The sequence below is a fragment of the Chlorocebus sabaeus genome, chromosome 12, assembly GCF_047675955.1.
Source record: "Chlorocebus sabaeus isolate Y175 chromosome 12, mChlSab1.0.hap1, whole genome shotgun sequence".
Classification (NCBI taxonomy): Eukaryota; Metazoa; Chordata; class Mammalia; order Primates; family Cercopithecidae; genus Chlorocebus; species Chlorocebus sabaeus.
Genome location: NC_132915.1, coordinates 99014486 through 99039467, shown reverse-complemented (window position 1 = coordinate 99039467; position 24982 = coordinate 99014486). Strand labels below are relative to the sequence as shown.

General features: G+C 40.1%; 1 protein-coding gene across 12 annotated transcripts in view; it reads left to right on the top strand.

Annotated features, from left to right (window-relative positions):
- Positions 1–24982, top strand: part of DENND1A (DENN domain containing 1A) — a 543199-nt gene that overhangs the window by 244836 nt on the left and 273381 nt on the right. For all 12 annotated transcript variants that reach the window (XM_073021910.1, XM_008006322.3, XM_008006314.3 and 9 more), the window contains 3 exons: positions 5509–5578; positions 10963–11043; positions 15247–15300. In XM_073021910.1, the coding sequence (XP_072878011.1) occupies positions 5509–5578; positions 10963–11043; positions 15247–15300 (205 nt within the window). The remainder of the gene's footprint in view (positions 1–5508; positions 5579–10962; positions 11044–15246; positions 15301–24982) is intronic.

Here is a 24982-nt window from a genome sequence, read left to right as displayed (position 1 = left end):
TGTTACATCCTAAAATTTTATTGTAAATTACTTTTATTTTGATTTCTCTTTTATAGGAGAGCCAGAGCATTATTTTGGTTTTGTGAATGACTAGATTACATTAAGATTTTGTTTTTAGGATAGCAAAGTAGACGCTGATTCTGGTAAGGCTGAAATCCACTGGGCTCTGCTGAGGTCAAGATGAGGGGAAAGAATTACTTCCCACCTGGTTCTAAAGCCATTGCTCATGCGCTTTCTTCTGCCTGTCGTGCAGATTTTGTCAGTGGGATCCCCTCCTCACCGACTTTTGTGTCCTGTTGATATGTCCTGATCATGTGTTGAGCACTGCTATTTTTTTTTTTTTTCTAACCCAACACAGCATTTCCAAGCCCCAGCCCTAGAATCAGACATTTTTTTCCAAAGAGCCCAGGTTCCTATTACTAGAGAATAGTATTTAAAAACTAACATCTGGGCACTAAGTGTGCTCATTATAATTGGGATATCTCTGCTTCCAGGCCTTCTCAGTGGCTAAAACTAGAGAATATATGTATGTACATAGATTTCTATTTCTATTTATTTTATCAGTCTCTACTTTACCACCTGTCTGCAGAACATCATGATTCCCCATAGTTACATTCAGTTCCAGTATGAACCCATGGGGTTCATTCCCATTCTTTCCCTAACTGGATTTGTAACTCTCTTCTGATAGTAAGACACCTGCTTCCTGTTGTATATTTACCTGCTTGGTCAGTCTTGATCTGTTCCCCATTTGTAACCAGTCCTCTGCTGCAGCCCCCTTCCCACACAGCGCCACCCTCCTCACGCTGTTTTTACAGTAGCATGTGCTACTGTTTGGACTGTGGCACCTTAGGCAGAGCTGCTGCTGCCCCTTCCTATCATGGACAGCATTCTCAACCACATGGACTCTGCCTCGCCGGCCCCCGCCCCTTTTGTGGAAGCCCTCCCACCCCTCAGGCTCTGACATCCCACGTCGAACTGCCTTCCAGATGCTCTTTGTACTCTTCTGGGTTCTAATACCATTGCTGGTCAGTCCCTCCGCTCTATATAGATGCTTTATCCCATGCGAGGCCTAACCCCTCGTTGCCCCCTTGAGTCATGAAACTCCAAGTCAGGCCTCCCCCATGGAGACTCCCTCCTCATTCTGCTTGGACACTGACTTTCCCTTACCAGGCCTCTCACTCTGCTTGGGCCCCAGCACACCATGCCGGATCACCCCTCAGTGGGACACTCTTCTCCTCCCACTTGGACTCTAACACCAGGTTGCCCCTCCGGGAAGGCAACCTCCTCTCCTCACCTGAGTCTGACGTCCTGCTGTGGACCAGCATTCTCCCGGGTGGTTGCTACGTTCCTCAACTTGGTCAGCCTCTCCTACCATCCCGGCCCCCTGCTCTCTTCCATACCTACCCTGCCTGGTCCCATCTCATGGCTTTGAACTGAACTAGTAGAAAGAGGAGTCAGAGAGCTCTTAAAAGTTTTTAATGGTTTTCTGTTTTAATACTTAAAGAAGTGGAATCCCTTTATATTCACGCTGAACTTACACAAGGCCAGTCATCCATGTGTACACAAACTCACCAGTTGGAGTGATTATTATCCCAAGTGGAGTGAGATTAGAAAAGGGATTCCTCTGCTCTCAGTTCAGCTCAAGAGCCAGCAGCTCACCTGGTCGACAGATTTAGATGCAGGATGCTGTCATTCAGCCTGACCCCACAACTCAGGCTAACTGCTTTGTGTTTACACAGACCATGTCCGCCGTATTTGGAGGGTAATTTAAGGACTTTTTCAGGGTGATTTTGACTATGGGCTGTTGCTGCCATAAGTGCTGTCTTTAGAACCTGCCCTTGCCCTCCTTACAAGGGCCGGTGGGTCTCCAGTTTGGGAAGGCAGTGGGTGGAGGAAACTTCTCAAGTTTAAAACTTTTGACTACCTCACGTGAAACACAAGCCTCTCCATTTGACTCTCAGACCTAGGAGTGAGGGTAGAGCCTGGGACAGAGTTACCTGAACCACAGTGGGTGAGAAGGGAGAGAAGCCTGGATCCAGGCAGGTGCTTCAGGAGCAGGCTGTTCCCTTTTGCTTTTCTGTCTTCTGATTGGGTCATGATGATGCTCCGTGATCATCTTCTACATCAGTCCAAAAACCTAAACTAAGTAAAGCACTTGGGAAAGGCTTCCAGCTCCTTCCACCCAAACTGTTACTCTGTTGTGGATGTGTCTCTTTCTGATGAGGACTATAGCTTTCTTGAGTGCAGGACCCTTTGTGCCAGAGCCTGGGACAGAGCCCTCTGCAGTGGGGACTCAAGCCATCACACAAAGGCAGCAGGCAGAGGTGGACCACAGATGGTCACACCCCATTAGATGTCCAAGGTGGTGCGGTGTACTAGGGTGTTTGTTTCTGTCTTTGGACTGGGAAGGATTGTTTATTCAACGATGACAGACACACGCAGACTGGAGTGCAGGGTCCCTGCAGCCTCACCTGCAGCCTGGCAGACCGCGCAAGCTGTTGTGGCGGCTCTAATGAAGCAGGACAGGAAACGCCGCTGGATAGAGCTCTGCTGTGAACCCTGGCCTCTCAACAGGGGAAAACAGGGGCCCTTTGAAGAAGAAGACAGCTGGGTTTTGGTTTCAAAACCTTAACACTGCCATCACTAGATATTCATCTGTCAGTGCACAGGGGACAACATGTGGAAAACAGTTGTGTCCAGTCAGGCCAAAGGGAGAAAGAAATGGCTGATTTCCGGGATAACTGCAAAACTTCTTGTGGCTAGTGGTTCTGCTTAGCATAGCCAAAAAGAATTGATTTGATAAGGCTGAGGCTGAGTATGGGAACCAGGGTGCCGTCTGTAGTGGGCTAGGAACTCCTTCCCACTTCATCTCCTTCATCCTCAAAGCAGGTGACAACGTGGAGGCTGGAGCTTCTGTGCCCAAGCCACATTGGTCAGTTGAACCTAGTCATCCAAAACTACTTCGATGGATACTGTAGTCCTAAACTGTCAGAGCACCCAGCCTGCCCCATATCACATCCCCAAATATTTCTAAAATGATTCAGTTTTTCTCTTGTTTACTTGAAGTCACAATTTTCTTGTAAAAATCTATTTCCCCTTCTTGCCTTTTCCTCCCTCCCTCCTGACTTTCTGGATTTAACTAGTGGTATTTTGCTTTCAGGAAAAAAAAAAATTTAATTTCCTAAATTTCCAGTGGCTGGGTTTAACTAGTGGTATTTTGCTTTCAGGAAAAAAAAATTTGTAATCCTTGGTCGAATTTGTTTACAAAGAGTCATCTAATCTGTGCAAGAGTTTTCTTCTGAGGGGATTTCTTGTTCATACTATAATGGCTTTTAACTCAGCCGAGGTTTATTTAACAGAATAGGAAAGGAGAAACTTATCTGATCCCTAATCCCTCTTGAATGTTTACATTACACTGCCAAAGTAAATGCTGTGCAAAGTGGCAGCAGTCATTTGCTGTGTAATAGTCAATATGCAGCTGCCAGGGCTGACTGAAACATATTAACATAAGTGATAATACTGTCATAGAAGTGAAAAGTTAAGTTGCTTATCAGTATATTTTGATAAGCTACTTAAATTTTACAGTAGCATGTGCTGGCTTTAGACAGACGTTACTGACAGAGGACTGTGCACTTTATCTGTTCTCTTTGTTGCCTCTCACTTCATTTATTACCCTCAGTGGCGCAGCCGGTAATCTGTACAGGGTGCTGATTCCCCTCTCCCTGGCAGGATATCACATCTGTGCGCTACCTCGTGTCCATCTCTGTCGGTAATGGACTCTGTTAGCGCAGCAGGGCAGACATGACCAGGACGGCAAGCGCTTGGTACGACCTTCTTCTCGCTTGCTGTTAGATGTAGCTTCAGAAAATTTCCTTATAGAGAACAAAGCCATTGAAAGTAAGTGGCAAAACTGCTTGGGGGTGTGGATACTTTTCAACAATTCCATAGGATGCATGCGCCCTTGCTGTCAGTCTTTGTCTGGTTTTATTTGCTCAGTAAACGCTGAGCACTGACGGTGTGCCAGGTGCCGTTCTTGGCACTGGAAAGACAAAGTGAAGAAAGATAGGCCCCTTCCTCTCTGTTTGCATGTGGTCTGTTGAGAAAACAGACATGCCATTGAGAACTGCATCGTCTGGGGAATGTTCTGACAGCAGCATTCTCATGACAGGGCAGCACAGAAAAGAGAGAATTAGGGCACATGAAGTGGGGATGGGGAGGGGGTGGGGGACCGTTAGGAGGATGAGTAGAAATCAGCTAGACTAGACCACAGAGGTTGGGGAGAAAAGGGCCCAGTGTATGTAAGCCTAGGCAGTCTCAAAGATGCCAGGATGTTCCCGGAGTGACAGGAGTGAGGGGAGCATATATCTATGGGGAAGTAGAGAGAGGACAGCCGGAGAAGTGGGCAAGGGCCTGGCAGTGAAGAGCCCCAAAAGTCCATCCTAACAAATATGGACTGGATCCTGGAGTGATGGGCATCATTGCAGGAGTTAAGTACAATGTGTGATGGAGATTTGCATCTTAGAAAAACCATTCTAAGAGCCATGGCCAGGTGGCTCACACCTATAATCCCAGCAGTTTGGGAGGCTGAGGCAGGCAGATCACCTGAGGTCAGGAGTTCGAGATCAGCCTGGCCAGTATAGTGAAACCCCATCTCTATTAAAAATACAAAAATTATCCAGGCATGGTGGTGCACACCTGTAGTCCCAGCTACTTGGGAGGCTGAGGCAGGAGAATCACTTGAACCTGGGAGGCAGGGGTTGCAGTGAGCCGAGATCATGCCACTGTAATCCAGCCTGGACAACAGAGTGAGACTCCATCTCAAAAAAACAAAACAAACAAACAAACAAAAAACAAGCCACACAGAGTGGACCACAGGACTGAGGTCAGCAGCCAGGCTCCTCTGAGTGAAGGGGAGCAATGGCCAGGATCTGGTGGAGGGCAGTAGGGATGGGGAAGTGGAACTCATCTTGAAGTGGATAGAGAGATGGTGGGTGATGGGCAGAATGTCTGTTGCAGCAACATGGATGGCTTTGGGCTCATGGGGACTTTGGGACCCTTTGCAGATGCCTGCAGTGGGAATGCTGTGTGTATACCTCTGTGTGTGTGTGTGTGTGTGTGTATCAGTGTGTGTGTCTGTGTCTGTCCCATCATGAAAAACTGAATAGAATCTTTCCTGGCAAGGGTGGGTGTGCTGGGAGAGGCCAGGGGACTATTCAGAGATGGTGCCTGATTGTGGAGTCTGCTTTGAATTTCTTTTCTGTGAACTGTTCTAGCTCTGAGGCATGGGAATAATTTATAATGGACATTCAATCCTCTGCCTTACACAGGCAATTTTTTAAACTCTCAGAAATAATTAGCATTTCACCAGTCTGTGTTTCCACCAGTCTGTGACAGGAGGACTCTTCAGGATGTAGAGCAAAACTGAAATGTATTAGTCTTGAATTAGATCCTGGTTAAAATTTTTGACCTGCATACTAATATGTCATGTGTTTCCTCTTCTTCCTCCAGCTATCTCCCCTGGTTCGAGGTATTTTATAAGCTGCTTAACATCCTGGCAGATTATACGACAAAAAGACAGGTATTTGCCTTTTTAAAATAATTCTTTTTAACAAATAAGCTTTAATTTTTATGATGAAAAAGTAAAACATGCCTTATATTTTACCAAAAAAGTGATGCATGCCCATTATAGGAAGTTTGGGAAATTCAGAAAATAATAGGAAGAAAAAGAAAATCACTTTTAATTTGCCCCTACTCTCTTCCCTAAAATAAATATTGCTAGCATTTTGGGTTGTTTTCTTTTTTAAGTTTTTCTTTGCATTAAATAAATGATCAAGAGACCCTTAACATTCACAGAGTTAATGTTCACAATTTCTAACATCCCCAAGCAGCCCGGAAAGTTTGTGACATGTATTAAATTATAATTTTGCTGAGGCACATATTTGAATTGCTCATGTCATGCTGCAAATCTGGGGTTTGCAAGTAAAACACTGAACTGGCAAGTGACCTACCCAGCTGTCCTGAGTTCCCGTTTCAATAAAGCTTTGTGGTGCTTTTGTGGGGGTCTGAAAATGACATTAAAAATTCATCTGTACCTTGCTGTACTTTTGGAAGAAGTGGTAAGGTAAGGTATCTTCCATGGATGTCAAAGGCCAATTGGACCTTTATGTAGATTTTTGTAGCCCACATTTTCAGATACCATTATAACGAGCGTGCCTCCCACACTGTTAAAAATGTTATAAATATTTTTCATGGCTGCATACCATTTTATCACGTACCTTGATTTACTGAAGCATTTCCTATTATTGGGAATTGTTAATTGTTTGGGATTTTTCTACTGTTATGAGAAGTGTAACCGTTCGCATCTATGAGAGTAAAGCATTTTCTTCATTTTGGATTGTTTCCTTAAAAGGAGAATCCCAGATGGGCCATTGTAAGGTCAGTGGACATAGACATTTTTAAAACATTTGCCAAACTGCTTTGCAAAAGAATTCTGCTATTTTCTTAAAGGATACCCTTTACCAGCAATGTAAGAGAGTGCCTAGGTCATGATACTCTCTCATCAGTACCATTTGTTGAATTCATTGTTTGACAAGTAAAAAAGTCTCATTGTTTTAATTGCATTTCTTTGATTGTTAATGAGTTGAATATTTGTCTATATATCTAATGTCTTATATTTTCCTTTTTGTATATGGCCTAAGATTTTTAATTAAAGTGATCCATTATTATTAAATGTTAAGGAAAGATTTCCCTTAATTTTTTTCTGTTGAATGTTCTGAGTAATTTGAGTGTTAGTTCTGAGAAATGGTCCATGAAAAGGGTACCAGTTCAGTCACACTGGGGTCCAGGGGAGGGAAAGCTGTGTTTCATTTCCATCTCCTTAAGATTCATTTAATGTAAGCTCTACGAAGTCCTGCATTGGAGAAACCTGGGTCACCTGTGCTTCCTATCTTGTTTTGCCCAAAACCCCTTTAATTCTGTGATAAATCTTAGCATTCTGAGATAGCAGAGTTTCCTGGAACACACTTTGGGAAATGCCATTTTGGAGGAAAGGGGGAAATTGTGTGTATAATGACTAAATCATTTTTTTAGAGACAGATTTACTTGCAAATGTATTCCGGAGGTCACAGTAAATGGAAAGAATAACTAATAGAAATGGCTTCCTTGATCACTACACTCACTGTGAAAAGAAGCTTAGATGTCAGGGGATTCTGTCATAAAAGAAGTGGATTACTCTTTGATGAATGAGTTAGGAGGTCACTTTGGGTCTGTTCATCGATTTCTGATTCACAGTTACCTTTAGTCAAACATTCCAGTTTTCACTCAAGTTTGAAAGGTGTCTTTAATAAATAGAATTGTGTAATATGTGGGCTCTTAACAGGTTTGAATTGGGGATTGACTCACATTTTTTTCCCTCCATATGTGCCAGTCCAAAAAAAAGAGAAAAAACTCAGTCAAACAAAGAACTTAGTACACTTTTTAAAACATGTGATTCAGGAAAGATTATAAAAGGGTAGGTACAACCTACACATATTGGAAATGGATTATTACCCTGTAAAATTGGTGAACCTTTCCCCTGGGCCATTGCTCCAGCAGGACTCTGCCTCTTGGGATGTCAGAGGCTGAGATCAGTAACATGTTTTAGTTGGAATCTATTTCTCTTGAACCCAGGACTCTTTTTTTCCCCCTCTGGTTAAAAGAATTATGACACAGATGATAGGAAATCTGCCTACAACTGGCTTAATTGTTTGCAAGATTTTAGTCACCAGATTAGAACAGGAAGAGAGTTTTTATTTAAAGAAACAGAATCTACCTCCTGCACCAGGGCTGAAACCTTCTCTTATCCAAAAGTCATTGGGAAGGTTGGGAAGCAAGATAGGCTTCTATTTTGTCTCTCTGTCTCTGTGTGTGTGTGTGTGTGTGTGTGTGTGTGTGTGTGTGTGTGTGTGTGAGAGAGAGAGAGAGAGAGAGAGAGAGGCAGAGAGAGACAGAGACAGAGAGATTGTGATGGCTAAGCATGGGATGTGGAAGACCAAGGTGTGGGTAACTGGGGTATCCGTTTGGGCCATGGACCCATCATGCTCATCAGACCTTGAATGGCCACCCTTGTGGAAGGGATGACAGGGCAAGGGGGGCATCTGAGCCAGGGAGTAGGGTGTTGCAGCCTGAGGGAGAGAAGGATGTTTATGTGGGAGCATGGTGGTAGAGGCTCAGCATGGGATGTCAGAACTCAAATAGGATCCAGAAGAATCCATGTGAGAAGGGAGGCAGTAGTTGTGGCCCAGTGCTGGTGTATTGGATCCTGAGGTAAGGAAGGCATTTGTGTGAGGGGTTGGACAGTAGAGACCCAGCCCTGGATGTCTGTGTCGGGGAGAGGAGGGAGGGCATCTGGGTAGGGAAGGAGGCAGGGATGGCAATAGAAGAGTGGTTCCATACAAATAACCAAATATAAAAAGAAAATACAGGCAAGTTTTTTCACTTTTGTAGGATGATGTCACAGATATGTAGAGGGAGAAAACTAGAATAATTTCTATGTTGGATTGGAATAGGAGTCATTGGTATGAACCCATGGTTTTCAATATGGGAAGATGGATATAGAAATAAATAGATATGTGAAGTGCCTATTGTGGTTCCATGTGTGTATTATATATTATCTGGCTCCACTGACTGAAAGGGCCTGGCATAAGCAATACTAAGGAGCAGTGAGCACACGTGGTGCCCAGATCTTGGTTTCTAAATACCATTGTCCACTAAAAGAAACCAGGACTCATTGAAGAAATAACCTGATTCTGGGGCTGAGGCAGGGAAAGTATAAGATGAACCTGAAATATCTTTTGTGCCAAAAAGTAAGAAATTGCTAAAAACATGATGGGAACATGTCAGAAGGGCACAAAAGCAGTAAGAGGACTCCCACTAGTCATATCTGGAACAGGCTGAACATCAAAACGAATTAGGATAGTAAAGGATTATAGTACACTGAATAAAACAGGAAACCATGGACCCATGGTAATAAAATTAAGTAAATGGATACATTGAAAGTTTGAGGAATGGGATATTTACATAAAGTGTCAATCCACAAAATGGTTATCTACTGCAAAGAGAAAGAGTAATGTTACTGTAGAGATATCAAATGAATTAATCAGTTGATGAAAGCAAACGTCATGAGTAAAGGGATATTGAAATCAGACATTAGACAGAACATTAGACAACTGAAAGTTATTCTACAAAATGAGTGGTCTCATTGTCAAGGCTGTACAAATCTAGAAAAGACTGAGGAACTGTTCCAGACTGAGGATGAGTAGAGGGTTATAACTACTAACTGCAACATGTGATTCTGAAGTGGATTGTTTGCTGTCAAGTATATTATTGGCACAGTTGGCAAAACTTGAGGATGAGGTGGTAATTCTGCATCTCAGTGTTAATCTCCTCTTTATTATGATTCTCTTAGTTTGTTTTCTGCTGCTATAACAGAATACCACAGACTGGGTAATTTATAAAGAAAAGAGATATATTTGGCTCACAGTTCTGGAGGCTGGGAAGTCCAAGAGCCTGGTGCTGGCATCTTGTGAGGACCTTCTTGCTGGGTCATAACATGCAGCACTCAAGACAAGAGACACAAGATGGGGCCAAATTTATCCTTTATCAGAAGCCCACTCTCACAATAATGGCATTAATTCATGACATAATCACATCTTAAAGGTCCTGCCTCTTAATACTGTTACAATGATAATTAAATTGTCAGCACATGAACTTTTAGGGGGAAACATTTAAACCACAGCAATGATTAATTGTGGTGATTTAGGAGAATGCCCTTGTTTGTATCTGTGGATGGTGGGGCATAATCTTGGCAGCTTATTCTCAAATAGGTCAGGAAATAATAAAGGTTTTTTTTTTTTTTTTTACCAGTTTCTACAACTGTTCAGTAAGTTTGAGATTGTTTCAGAGCAAAACTAAGCACATACACACACACACACACACACACACACACACACACACACACACGTTCATCTCTCTCCTCTCTTAGAAGCTTGTTTGATTTGTCAGAGCTCAGACTGAAACAAGCTTGTAGTCTGGGTACATCTTCTTTTTCCTCTCCTTAAATTCACTACTTTAAGAAAGCTGTAGTGAAGCCAGGAGGGCTCTGGAGCCTGCATTTCATCCCATAGCTGTGCAACTTACTAACGGGCTGATTTGAGACAAGTTGCTTCACCTTTTGGAGCCTCAGTTTTCACATTTTTGAAGTGGGTAGTTGGGAGGATCACATAGAGGATGAATAGATACAAATATACACTTATCAGTATTATATTAGCACAAATAATTACACAGGGTGGGAGAAATAGCATTTGGATAATTCTGTGAGCAGTATTCTTTTGAGCATTTTAGAGGTGAATCCATTTTCAATCAAATAATTTGTATTGCTTTGTATGTCATTATGTTGCTCAATTTCACGAATTAGAATGCATAGCCACCATCCTATATTGCATGCTGTTGTACTTAGTTCATTTCTAACTTTCCATAATTGGAGGCTGCCATGTGTACCCACTGAACACTCAATAAAATTAATTGAGGGTAATGATGATGAAGACAAGATCTATAGTGTCATCGTTATTTCTCCAACCACCCCCGCCCTGTAAGCTAGGATTGTTTGCATTTAAAAGTTGTTGCTATGGAGTTTAGGGGATAGATTTGCTGAGAGCTTATGGTATATGATCCATAAAAGGCGGTCATGGTAGGTGTCTCACTGAGTAGAAAATGTCAAACTTGGTGTAGGAGGATCTATTTGGCTCTTATGTTTGAGGCATACGCAGAGTCTTTTGTCAAACCCTATGTGAATATCAAACCTATTTCTGTACTGGGGCCAGCATCTCCCCAACCCCCTCAGTCATGTGTGCCCAGACCTCCCTGCAGGTATCTTACTAAGGGCTGAGCCTTGCTTTTGTTACTTAGGCCTTTTATTTCTTTCAGGAAAATCAGTGGAATGAGCTTCTTGAAACTCTGCACAAACTTCCCATCCCTGACCCAGGAGTGTCTGTTCATCTCAGCGTGGTAAGTGGGGCAGAGTATTAGCCATCACTGAGAACGCATTTCATTATTGACAGTAAGAAGGAGGTAGCTGAACAGGATTATATTTTGTCACCTTTACCTACCCTACCCCTACCCCCAAATACTCTGACACCTCTGAGATCAAGATAGGCCAGGGAGCTGAATTTCTTCCTTTCTCTGAGATTCTATAAGAAACAGACACATCCTAAATGTCCCTAGGCTCCTCTATAGCCATCATGCCATCACTGGCATCTCTTGGATCACAGATGTTGGGCTGAAATAGGATACCTGGCTCCGCCTGCTTCTTCAGTTCCCTGTCCCAGTCTCCCTGTATCACCCTTGCCCTGCAGCACTGCTGTGCGTGTCCCTTTGCTGAAGCCCATCCTGCACCCTCAGTTTTCAACATTTCCTCTCCCCTGTTTGCCAGGGTAACACATATTCATCCTTCAGAACTCAACTCTGATTTTATTTCCAGAGAAATCCTCCCTTGATACTTCATAGGTTTTGCCAAGTTTACCTCCTTCGCCCCAAGCATCTTGCATACTTTGTGGTACTTAGTTACACCCTATTGGCATGCTTCCTTTTCCTGTCCCCCTCACTGGACTCTGTGTCCCTTGAGGACAGAGAAGGAGAGTGCTTAGTGTTGTTCCTGGCCTACAGCAATAGTTTCTTTGAATGCCTATAAATATATGCTGCTACTACATGTTCTGCACTGTGCTCTGAAATACCAATTGGGAGATTTCCATCCTAGTCATTGTCTTGCCAGTGACCTGAGTGACCTTAATCAGGACCTTTAACCTTGTGGGCTTCAATTTCCTCATCTGTCAGATAAGGCATCAGAAGAGGTGTAGGAGATCTTTTCCATATTTTGGTTCCAGGAATTCTCTAATTCCCTAGGTCAAACCCTCAAGCCCTTGTCACTACCTTCATCAGAATTCTCAGATGGATATACTTTGACCAAGTACTGATTATTATCCAGGGGCTATTTCCCTTATGTCATGGGACCTGAGAATTTTAAGAGTTTTGTCTTTCATCTTCATTAGAACCTGGTACAGTGTTGGTATTCAGTGGTGGAAAGGTATCTCCTCTCCTAAAGAAAATTAATATCCCTTATAGGTTTTTTCAGAATGATGATAAAATTGAAAGCAGTGTTACTACCAGTAGTTAATAATAGATCTACTCTTTTAGTAAGTTCCTAATTTATACTAAGTATCTCTAATATTCAAAACAAGTCTACAAAATAGATATTAACATTCCCATTTCATGGATGAGATTTCAAGAGGAAAAAATACTTGCCTTTCCAAGGTCGTGTGGTTAATAAGAGATAAGACTTGAGTTTTCAAAGCCAGGGCTAACTTCAAGCCTATGTTCTTCCCACTGTGCCATTCATGTGGAAGGAGAGGGAGAGAAGGAAGGAAGAAAGAAAAAAATGAATTTACAGAGACTTTTGCCCATTTTAATAGAGCATAGGAAAGAAAGAAACCTTGTTACAAAAATTCTCATACGGCAGGGGAGACCATCTGGAAAAGATGAACAAATGAGCTTTAAACCTGCCCCAGTCCTTGCTGTATAGCTAAGCAACCCTGCCTTTGTCTCTGTCCTGTTTCCTAAGCAGCTTGATCTCACCACTTCAGTCCATAATGACATCCGACAGGTAGCTGTGGAGTAGCCTGGCTGGGTCACCAGCTGCTGGGGAGGAAGGTCCACTCCTTCCTAAGAATGGCTGCTCAGGCAGTGTGCATGCCAGGCCTCAAGGACAAGCCATCTCAGGGGCAGCAGGAACTGCTGGGGTGGCGCAGCTGTTTCATGCCAGTGGTTTCTAGGAATGTTTCTGACCTCCCCTGGTCCCCAGCATTTCATGGGCAATGGAGCAAGACAGAATCTCAAAGGACAGCCTGGGGACTACTTGGTTTTGGAATTGTGTTGGCTCACTATTTACTATCAATTGCATCTATAAAGGCAGATATTTTTTTCTTTCCTTTTCACTGGGAATTCCTCTCTCCATATTGCGTTTCTGATTTTGAAGGGCCACTCTCATCCAGGTTATACATCCTGAAATGTTGATAACATGGTAATCCTGGACTTTTTGTCTCTAGTCACTCTCTGCAAGAGTATATTTCTATGTGTCTTATATGAGTGATGATAAAAATAGTAATATGAACTAGCAGTTCAGGGCAATAATAATTTTATATTAAAATACCATTTATTGAATGGTAGGCATTTCATATATATAACATTTATTCTTCACAACAGTTTTGAGGTAGATAATATTCCCATTTACAGATTCAAAAACAGGTTCTGCGCTATTAAGTGAATTTGCTGAGCTACATAATCACCACATGGCCATTTGTTACTGAACTAAACTTCTAGCCCTTTGGTATAGAAGTTGGTATCTCATGGAGTCATATTTGAACCTTGCATTTTACTTTTCCTGTTTTAATCCTCATTGTTGAATTAATCACTTACTAGTTTCCATGCTACACCATCTCTACTGAAATACTTCATAGGTAGTATTTTGATATACACACAGATTTTGGAATAATGCATCAAAGAAGGCTTTTTTAAAGTTATCTATTTTATACTTTTTATTTTTTACTTTTTTATTTGTTTAAATCCCTTTAGCTGTCATCTGTACATAAAAAGCACAGATATAACAGTCTGTCATGGTGGAAAGAGCACAACTCTGGTTACACAGATTTAGTTTTGGTCCATATTCTGCCACGCACTAGCTGCGTGACTTTTGACTGGCTACTTGACTTCTGTGAGCATTAATTTACCCATTTGTAATATGGAGATAATATCTATCTCAAAATTTGTTATGGGAATTAGAGATAACATTTACAGAGTACTAGACATAATGCCTTTCATGTAGCAGGTATTCAACAAATATCTGTTGAATATTGGACAAGTACCTTATACTATTATTGTTGTCATCATCATTATTATGATTGTCCCCAGGGCCTTTCATTTCAGAAAGCCTATACAACTCATTCTTCTAGACACCTACCTATTTTGCAATCACCCAAGAGTGGGGGTTGGGGTGGACAACTTCTTGAAATGTCACTTGGGGGTCCAGGTTTGAACCTAGGCCATGGCTAAGCTGACCTTCTCTGCATGTGACCTTTCCTGGCCTTTGCACAATCCCATCTTTAATTGGTCGGCACCAAGCTCTTTCCGTTCCTGCTTGCCATTGTCTTCTGAGTCTTTAATAGCAGCAAAGGGTGTCATCAGTTCAGCCTGTTGTCATTTAACTCAGGGATGCATGCTTGTTACATATGGAGATGCCTCATTGGAAGTTCTTTGAAGAGGTCAAGTTTTCAACTCCAGTGAGTCTCCAGTCAGGAGGCTTATGATGGAGTGGGCTTCGGGGGCAGAATTTCTCTACTCTTAGTCATCTGCAATGGTCTCAGTTCCAGTGCTCCAGCAACGAGCTCTTCCGAACATCACTTAGGCCTTTGGGGCAGATTTTGGTCACATTTTGTAGATGAATATAATCTCAGATGCTGAAATGAGATGACAGGTTTGGTTGGTAAAAATCATCACTCAGTGAATCTGGTGATATTTTGTTCCTAGAATACACTTGCCTTACTGAACGATAAATTATGAAACTAACGCCTTTCATGTGTTTAGCCATTTGACTTCTTTGAACTATTTATTTATTTATTTATTTAGAGAGAGTTTCGTTCTTGTCGCCCAGGCTAGAGTGCAGTGGCATGATCTCAGCTCACTGAAACCTCTGCCTCCTGAGTTCAAGTGATTCTCCTGCTTTAGCTTCCCGAGTATCTGGGATTACAGGTGCCCACCACCATGCCTGGCTAATTTTTTTGTATTTTCAATATAGGTGGGGTTTCACCATGTTGGCCAGGCTGGTCTCGAACTCCTGACCTCATGTGATCCACCTGCCTTGGCCTCCCAAAGTGCTGAGATTACAGGCATGAGCCAACACTCCTGGCCTGAACTCTTCATTTATATCTCCCGAAGAAGTTCTCCTCCCATAGAAAAGAACTCCATCTACGAGAGTGATGATTTAATGCATCTGGTTCAATCTGACATTATCCAAAGAAAATATTCCATGGGTGTTTCTTCTGAGTGAAACGGTTTCCTTATCTGAATAAGAAAATATTTTCCAATCATTTACGTGAATTCTGAGTATGCAACTGTTAAACATTTTAGCAGAAATAAATCACTTTTGCTTTTCTTTTCTAGCATTCTTATTTTACTGTGCCTGATACCAGAGAACTTCCCAGCATCCCTGAGAATGTAAGTACTTGGGAAGAAAAAATTAAATTTTTATTCTTCTCTGTTTTCTACTTATTTGTTTTAATAAATAAAGGATGTGATTTAAAGTATAATTACAAAAATTATGATTTTTAAAAACAACACATTATAAAAACAAAAATAGAACTGAAGTGTATTATAAAAACAAAACAAATAGAGAATATTTGCAAAGTATAGAAAGTATAAAGACTGAGGGATTGTTATTCCTATTTCTCAAAGGTAATTATATATTAATATGATATTTAATTCCCTCTTTTTAGAATGTATTTTTACATAGTTAAATCACCTATTATAAAAACATCTTTTCCATTTTCATTCACGTGACTTATTTTTGTCAACTATGTAATATTCTATTTACTCTGTAGTTTATTTAGCCATTCTCTCACTGTAGAACATTTAGATTGTTTCGCATTTCTGCTATTATAAGTGAAATGTTTCCATATAAAGAATTTTCCAAATAGAGGTTTATTAGGGTAGATCAACTCAAGCAGAATTACACTTCTACTTCTTACCCTTGTATATTTATCTTTCAGAGAATAAAGTATTTGTGGGTAAAGTATGAGGGCCTCCATCCCTACCTCCAAAGGACATAGGAGCAGTGAACTAGAGTGTGAGAGAGCAGAAGGTTGATGTTTGCCTTCTGAACAAGCTGAATGACATATCTAGTCTAGCGCTTGACATGTTTTCAAAATGTTTTACTATGATTATAAATAGTACTATGTAGAATCAGATAAAGAATGTCTACCACTTAGACACTTGATTACTTTTTTTAAATTGTGGTAACAAATACATAACATAAAATTTGCCATGTTAATCATTTTTAAGTGTACAATTCGGTAGTTTTGAATGCATTCATATTTTGTACAGTCAATGTCCAGAACTTTTTGTATCTTACAAAACTGAAACTCTGTACTCATTAAACAATTCCCCATTACCCTATCTCTGCAACCCCTGGCAACCATCAATCTGCTTTTTGTCTCTATGAATTTGACTACTCTCCATATAGTACTTCACGTAAGTGAAATCATACAATATTTGTCCTTTTGTTCTGAGTTATTTCACTTAGCGTAATGCCTTCAAAGTTCATCTGCATTGAACTATATGTCAGGATAGCCTGCCTTTTTGAGGCTGAATGATATTCCATTGTATGTATAGACCACATTTTGCATATCTGTTCATCCAGCAATAGATGCTTGTATCAGTAGATATTGTTTTTACCCTTTGGCTGTTATTAATAATACTGCTTTGAACATTGGTGTACAAATGCCTGGTTGAGTCTCTGCTTTCAATTCTTTTGGGCGTATACTTGAATACTTGATTAGAAAACTACTGGAATATGTGGTATACCTTTTCATAACTACTGTAGATTCACAGAAAGGAAAGTTTTCTAAGGGTTGTCTATAGAACAGATTACAAATGTCAGGTGATCAAATGTAACGAATGAAGTTAGGCTGTAGTATTGTGATTAGATAACAGTCTTGATAAGTTGGGATTATCAAGCATATCCATGTAGTGTATTATCTGTATGATCAGACTGGTGGAAAATATTGCATCCTTTTCGTTTGACATTAATTAATAAAAAATTCAGACCAGAGTTCCCATTTCAGCAACAATAGATAACGTTGATTGAGTACTACTACTCGAAATATGGTATATTTGGTACTTTTCTCCATTTTCACATTTAGCTCTCTCAACAAGCTTACATGGTAACTACCATAATTATTTAATATAAGGAAACAGAAGCCCTGAAAATTTAAGTCACATATTCAAGATTCTACAGGAAATAAATGGTAAAGTCAGAATTCAAGTGTTGGTCTTTCTGGATTCTTGAGACTGAGCTCTTACATACTGTGCTATACTTTGAGCCCCTGATTTTTACCTTTCGTCTCTCAGAAAATTCCATTGAAATGATAAGCAAAAGGAGAAAACTATTTCCCTAATGACAGAGGAAGCTACCATGAGCCAGAAAGTTTGGGAATTTGCATAATATAAAGGAGATGATTACTGATAGTTGCAGTCAATTCAGTATAGACAGTGGAGAAATCCAAAAAGAAGTGGGAAAGTAGTGCAGGAAGAGCAGAAGCAGAGGCTGTGAAGGAGGCTACTGAAGGATTATTTTAAAATGCCGTGGGACTTTTACAAGAATTGATCATGTACTAAATCATACCAAAAATTTCAAAATAGAGCGTGTTATACTCTCACAGGTCACTGTCTTTTATAGCAGTGAACGAAAACTATAATAATAATTAAAGGTTTAAAAATATTCATCTATTTGAAATAGCAGTTGGATCAAAGATGATAAAAATTGAAATTAGTTATTATTTAGAAATTAATGACAATGAGGACACTAAACAAGTACCTTAGGGATGTGGCCAAAACCACACTCTGGAGAAAATTCATAGCTTTGAATGTTTTTATATAAATAAGAAATTTAGAAAACAATGAACTTGACTTTCAAGAAGCTTAAAAAAAAAAAAGAATAGTAATAAAAAATAACCAAAACTAGAAAAAGAAATAGTAATTTAATTTATTAGGGAACATTGTTAAAGTAAAATTGAAGAATAGTACTTTTTAAAAATTGAATTTGTGAAAAGAATAAAATTTTAAACTTATTTGATAAATTTAAAGATTGTGAAAAGAGAAAATTTCTAGAAAAAGACAGATGATAATTGGCTTGAGAAATAGGCAATATAAATATAGAATGATAATTTGAAAAGATTAATAAAGCTATATTGCAATCTCCATCCTTCGAAAAATCTATCAGGTTTAGGTGGTTATATAGGTGTTTCAGGAACAGATAACTATTACTTAAATAGTACCAAATCATAGGAAAGGTATGTGTGTATGTATATCATACAGCAGTGAAAGAAAAATCAAGCATAATCCCCCATCTCAGAGATCTATTTCTGAGTTTTTTCATCCTTCCTTTTTATGACATGTAGTTTTCAAACTGTGCCACCGGGAACCCCAGTGTTGCTTTGGGAGCCCTGGAAGGCCTCACAGGTAGATGGGCTAACTGATCAGAGCATTGGATCCCTGCTCCTGTTTTATTCAGAGCAGGTTAATTTCCATTGCTTACATTGGGGGTTGAGTAATACTTTGTTTGAGACAAAAGTATTCTTTTAATTTTTTTGTTAAGTTTTGAAAGTTACATTTTTAAAAGCACACAAAATGTATACACTTTGTATCTATTTTTCTTATAACAATGTACTATGAACATCTGTCTATGTCATTAAAAATTCTTCACAAATATTTTGTTGAAAAAAATTAATACGAATACATAGAGAAAAAAATGAAAGGCCCCCATTACCACCATCCGTCCCAACCCCAATCCCACTCTCCCTCAAGTGTCTGATGAAACCTTTCTCTAGGAATTTAGTGTCATATGTGTGAGTACCTGTGTGTGTTGTAGATGATTTTTAAACATAAATATGATGCTATTTTTTGGTTTAATGTATTCTAAAAGGTGTTCATATCTACCTGCTTCATCCTTTTTAATGATATACTTATTTAGTGGTATTTTTATTCTTATGAAAGTAATGCGTATTAATGGCTTTAAAACATGTAGTACTACATAGTTGTTGATGACAACCAGCAATTTTCAAGTTGCCCAGCTACTTTCAAGTTTTTAGCAGCTGTGTTTCCCTCTGCATTTTTGAATAACTTATTCATATTGCTAAATCTTAATTTTTTTTTCGGTTACAGATATCACATTGATTTTCCTATAGAAGATGAGTTTTGGTCTTTTACCATCTATAACCCTCCCCACCCCGAAACACACAGAATAGCCTTCTCTCAGTCACATATTTCCCCTCTCCCATTCTTTCTATACCTTTAGAGCATTTTTACATTAAATCAGAAGTTACTGTTTACATTTTAATGAGCATGCTGAAGCAGTTAGTAGATTACCTTTCCTTATACAACTTTTTGTCACATAAGCGTTCTTGGGTTTCACATATTTCTCATTCTTGATTTTATTCCCTCGTTTTGGTGAAACATGTGCCAGTAGTTTTCTTGAGAAAGTACTTGTTAGAGGCAACATTTTTAGACCTAGCATGACTAAAAAGAACTTCCTTCTTCTTTTTTTGAGACAGAGTCTTGCTCTGTCGTCCAGGCTGGAGTGCAGTGGCACAATCTCTGCTCACTGCAAACTCCACCTCCTGGGCTCAAGCGATTCTTCTGCCTCAGCCTCCCAAATAGTCATGGCTACTGGTACCCATCACTATGCCTGGCTAATTTTTGTATATTTTAGTAGAGATGGGGTTTCACCATGTTGGCCAGGCTGGTTTTGAACTCCTGACCTCAAGTGATGTGCCTGCCTTGGCCTCCCAAAGTGCTAGAATTAACAAGCGTGAGCCCAGTTTCTTTATTCTTCTTTTGATAGTTTGACTGGGTGTGGAACTCTAGGTTGGAAATTACTGTATCTTCCAAACTTTGAAGATGTTTCTCCACTGACTTCTAGCTTTGCTGTTGCAACTAAGAAGTCTCAGCCATTCTGATTCCTGTGATTTATTTATTGTAACCATCCTTTGATGGTCTCTCTTGGTATCCTGAAATTGCAGTGATGTGCCTTGCTAGGGGCCTGTTTTCGTCTACTGTGCAGGGCACTTGGTGGTTCCATTTAATCTGGAAACTCATGTCCTTTAGAGCTGAGAACTTTTCTCACATTATTTCTTTGAAAAAATACTCTTCATTTTTCTTTCTTTCTCTGGGGCCTCTGTGATAGAATGTTAAATCTCGTGTACTGCTCCTCAAATTTTCTTGTTTTTTCTCTCCTATTTTCCATCTCTCTCTTTTAGTTTTCTCTCCACTTTCTTCAGCGAATCTTTCCACCTTTGGAAATTTACTTCTGCCATTATATTAATATTTTCACTCATCTGTGAGACTGTTATTTATAGATTTTAAAAATTGTTCTTCTCCTTGTATTATTTTCTTGCTTAATATTCCTATCTTCTGTTTGTTTTGTTCCATGACTTTCACCGTAGAGCCTTTCCTCAAATGGCTGGCCCATCACATTTAAGAGTGAGGCATTAAAAAGCTGACTGGATGCTCTGTCAGTCATTTCTGGAACTTGGAACTAGTGTGGCTATTTTCGGGGCAGGGGCCTCTCAAATGTCAGTATCAGAATCTTTTCCTTTGGATTGGTCTGTTTTCTTTGCCTTGGGAGTGTATGCTTTAATACCAGTGTTCTGGAAGTTGAGTAGGAATGGTGGGTTATGACATATCAACATTTAATATGTATACCTTCATTTAATACTCATTTCCAGTGTAAGGCTTTATTGCCTGTCCTCAACTATACCTGGTGTCCCCAGGCCTTTCTGGTTCCATTCTTCTAGAAAGTAAACACATATTCCTCTGGAGAGGTGCAGGAAAGTCTGTTGACAAGCTCAGTGAACTGGGAGAGGAGATCCTTGGGATCGAATTACTCCTATTTTTATTTGCACCCCCTCTCCTAGCCTACAGAGATTCTGGGTGTCTCCAGTTCCTTTTTGGAATTGTTTCTGTGCTATGAGTTGGGCTGAATGCTCAGTGCTGTGCCTGCCTACCTTATCCGTAGCTTTCAGCTTTTTTTCTCAACCTCAGTCACATGCTTGTCAGCTTGGGCCAGATCATTCTTTGTTGAGTGGGTCTGTTTTTTACATTGTAGAATAGTTAGCCTTGGTGGGCTCTACTCACTACATGATGGTAGCACAGTGCCCTCCAACTGTGACAACCAAAAATGTCCCCAGGCATTACCAAATACCCCCTGGGGGACTAATGGCCCCAGGTTGAAAACCACTTTAGTTACATCTGCTTTTTGGCTTTCAAAAATTTGATCTCTTTCTTCCATTACTAACTCTTCTCCTGTTTTTCGGCATTTGTGCCTTTTAAAATTCTTTTACTGTGACTTTTTCTGGGAGGGTGGTATCAGGAGAAAGAAAAGATAAATGTACATTTAGTTCACTGTATTTAATTGTTTTAACTATGCTTTCCCTACTAACAGACATTTATATTTTCTACTATAAATAATGTTATGATAAAAATGATTGCCTAGTTTAGGTACATTAAATTTTTTTTTCTTTTAAGAACAAATAATTTCTTAAGAACTTGATTTTAAGGTACCTGGAAGTTCTGATCATTTCTAATTTTTCAAAACCGCAATTGAGATTAGGAAGTTTTTTTTAAAGTCCTCTCATAGCCTTACCTCCAAAGCCTGTCTGTACTGTATGCTACCTCTCCTGCCCCCACTATTTAAAAAATTTACATTCCTTCTGCTGGTTTTGCCACTAATGAACCAATTCCCTGTGCATGACCCATTGTCCCTAAATCCTCCTTTGCAAACCAGTAAAAGGCTAGCCTTGTTTGTTTCTAAGCAGAATGGTAATACCAATCTGCCAGACTCCTACCGTACATGATTCCGCTTTAATCCTTAGAGCTGCTCCGAGAGGAGTAGACGTGAGCCCCGTTTTAGACAGGGAGCCCAGAACCCATAGAGCTGAGGTGGCAAGGTCTGCTCGTAAGCAGGGTGTAGCGACCCAGGTTTGTAAGGTTTTGTTCCTGTTGTACCCCACTGCCTCCCTGGAATTGACGTGTTCTATTCATGAGGAAAAAAAAGGAAGTGATTTTTTAAAAAATATAGCAAATTACAAAATGAAGCAGGAAAGCCTTTCCTCTAAGGAGAATCTGAACTTTTGTAGGACCAATTTGTGTGGTTTTTGTCATAGAATCACTATTGAGCTCTAGCCATGTTCAAATTTGCATATTAATCTCTTGATAATTTTTCAAGGATTAATTTAAAATTACTAAATTGCTGCATTGCAAATTGAAACAAGCAATAACTGTGGGGTTGTTATTCCTTTATGATCTGGTGTAGTGGAAAGAACATGAATTTTAGAGACAACCAGACTCTGGGCTTCACTACCCTGGGACCCTGGGGCAATTTCTTGGAGCCTCTGAGAGGTCCTTATCTACAAAAGGAAAATGTGAGAAACTCATGAAGTATTAAATGTAGAGTCCAAAGACAATGTCTGGTGTGATGGAGATGCTGCTTTCAGTGGTCTGTTTCTTTTTCTCCTTTTCTTGGCTCTCCCAGAATTCTAGTCTTAACCTCCCTTGAGATCTGAGTTGTGGCTGAGGGCTGAAGAACATTATTCCTGGAGTACATCTTTTCTAGGTTTTTGCTCATATTTCATGGTTATGGAGATTAATTATTTTCCCTTCATGGGGCATGTATTTCACAGAGCCTTGAAAGTGTCTTAGCAGGCCCTTTTCACACCAGAATGTCTGAAGCTTGGAACTGGTGTGGCAAATGGAGCCCAGGGCTCCACTGCCTGTAATATAGATGGTTTGTAAATATTTATTGATTATCTCCTCTAAGGAACATAAGCAACAAAAAGGATAAATAGGCTTTGGGATATGGAACTGAATAATGTTCTATCACCAGATAATCCTGTTCTCCTGGACAGCTTCAGAGAAGTGTTAGTGTAAAAAAAGAGACGAAGGAGCTGGTGTTTATTGAGCATCTACTGTGGACCAGATCAGGCACTGTTTGTTATGTTCTGAAATCTTCACAACAGCCTTATAGTATGGTTGTTATCTCTGTTCTGGAGAGGAAATGAAGCCCAGAGATGTGAGGTAACTTGCCAAACCGGGAAATGCTAAAACCAGGATTCACACCTGTCAGTATGATCCAAGCATTGAGATGCTGCTGGGTCTGGGCCCTGGCTCCGTGGCTCCCCCTACCCATCTAAGAAATTGCTCATCATATGTGTAAGTTATATAATTAATTGTATGAATGTTTGGCAAAATGTCCTCTCTTCTTCTCTAAGGACAGGGATCAGTATTTTTTGTTTCACTGTAGCACTATACCCAGAACAGAATAGATGCCCAATATGTATTTATTGACTGAACAAATGACTGAATGAATGAATTAGCATGTAGCCCCCCCCCCCCCCCAAGGAGAAGAAAAAAGAACAATTCCTTTCAGTTGGCTTTTGGGCCAATTTGTCTCCCAGACATTAATCAAAAGCAAACGTAAAAATTTAATTCTTTTCCCTTTCAGATCCCCATTGAAGTTAATTCTCATTATTTCTACAATTTCTTTGTAAAAATATTTTCTTTCTTTTCAGTGAAAAACTATCACTCTGTAATTGCTCATCAGGGTTTTCTCTGTCTATCAAGATAACACATGTAGGAGTGAATTTTATGCAGGCAATAATTAAATGAGCATAAATCTTTATAAATTTTAAACAGTTGACCTGCATTTAAAAAAAGTCACAGATCATGAACAGTTATATAGTAATAATTACATTGTAAACCAGCTGTATAAAGGATTTTTTTTTAAGTGTCCAGGTTTTGAAGTTTACTTTTGATTAATGGATAATCATATAGACCTTCATTTGGAATATTAAACAAACCTGTCTTAATTATCTAGTTGGTGTCATACCAAGTGGTTAATGATGCGAGGAAAGCAGTTAGAATGGACAGTTACATATAACATTGCCCAGACTCCACTTTGTCAAAAGATGCGCCATGATATAGAAAAGATTTATGAACTCATCGTGACTTTCAAACATAAACAAAGTTGAAGTGGTAGTAGAAGACCTATTATCAAGAACCGTGATTATAGAGAATTCCATTGTTGCTCTTAAGAGTTGTCAGGTAATTGTTTATTCTAATGGTTTTTCCATTCACTTGGAGGGATGAAAGTTGACCTCTGGGTAAACTCTGCTTTCCTTTCTAGAATACACTTCTCTGATTTGATTGCTTATGTGAATTTCTGGGATTCTTTCTTAGGCAGATTGTTTTAGATTCCAAATTTACAGTTACCTTTAAAGAATCCCTCCCAACTAAGGTTAGTTAAATTCTTAAAAAAAAAAAAAATCAGTTGAGGGTTTTAAAAATTTATATTATGGTAAAATATAATTTGAACAGGAGTTATTTCAGTAAACAAGACCCACTGACAAAACCAAGCCTCTTGCCTTGGAAGCTGCCTTCAGACACAAGACAGTAGGTCTTTATCATGTGTACCATGTATGAAGTGGAAAGTCACAAAGACTAATAAAATGACAGACAGTGGGGCGGACTAGCATCTGTTTCGAAGGCTCCAAGGAGTACCCAGCTTAGAGTCAGTTCTTTGGTTTGAGGATTATCTCATTTCCCTAAGGTATTGAACCTAAGACGCTTTCTCTCTAAGCCCCACTATATCCCCTCCCATCCCCACCCCACTCCAACTCACCCCATCGCCACCACCCCCACCTGCTTCATAACCTCAGGCATAGATCACAGTGAGCCTCAAGTCTCCAGCCACCTGGATTGGTACAGGAGCCAGCAGGGACAGCTATAAGGGAGCAGCCATTATGAGGCTTCTCCTGGGAGGATGGGGGTTTTGCCAGGTGCCATTCCCTTTCTCTTTGTCTGGATTTAGAGCCACAGGGGTTTGCACTGGACCTGATGCTTACCAATATTTCTTTGCAGAGATGAGAAGTGGAAGCCAAGAGTCTAAGGAGCTTGTGCGTTGCAGGCTTCTTCTGAAGTGCACCCTTGCAGGCTGCTCTGTCCAGAGACCTGCCTCAGATTTGAGCCCTTTCCAGCCTGGGTGGTGGATAGCTTTGTAGCTGTGCTACCCAGCCCTAGAGAGTGTGGCCAGAAGAGATGCTAGGTAGAGAGGCACATGCTCATGGAG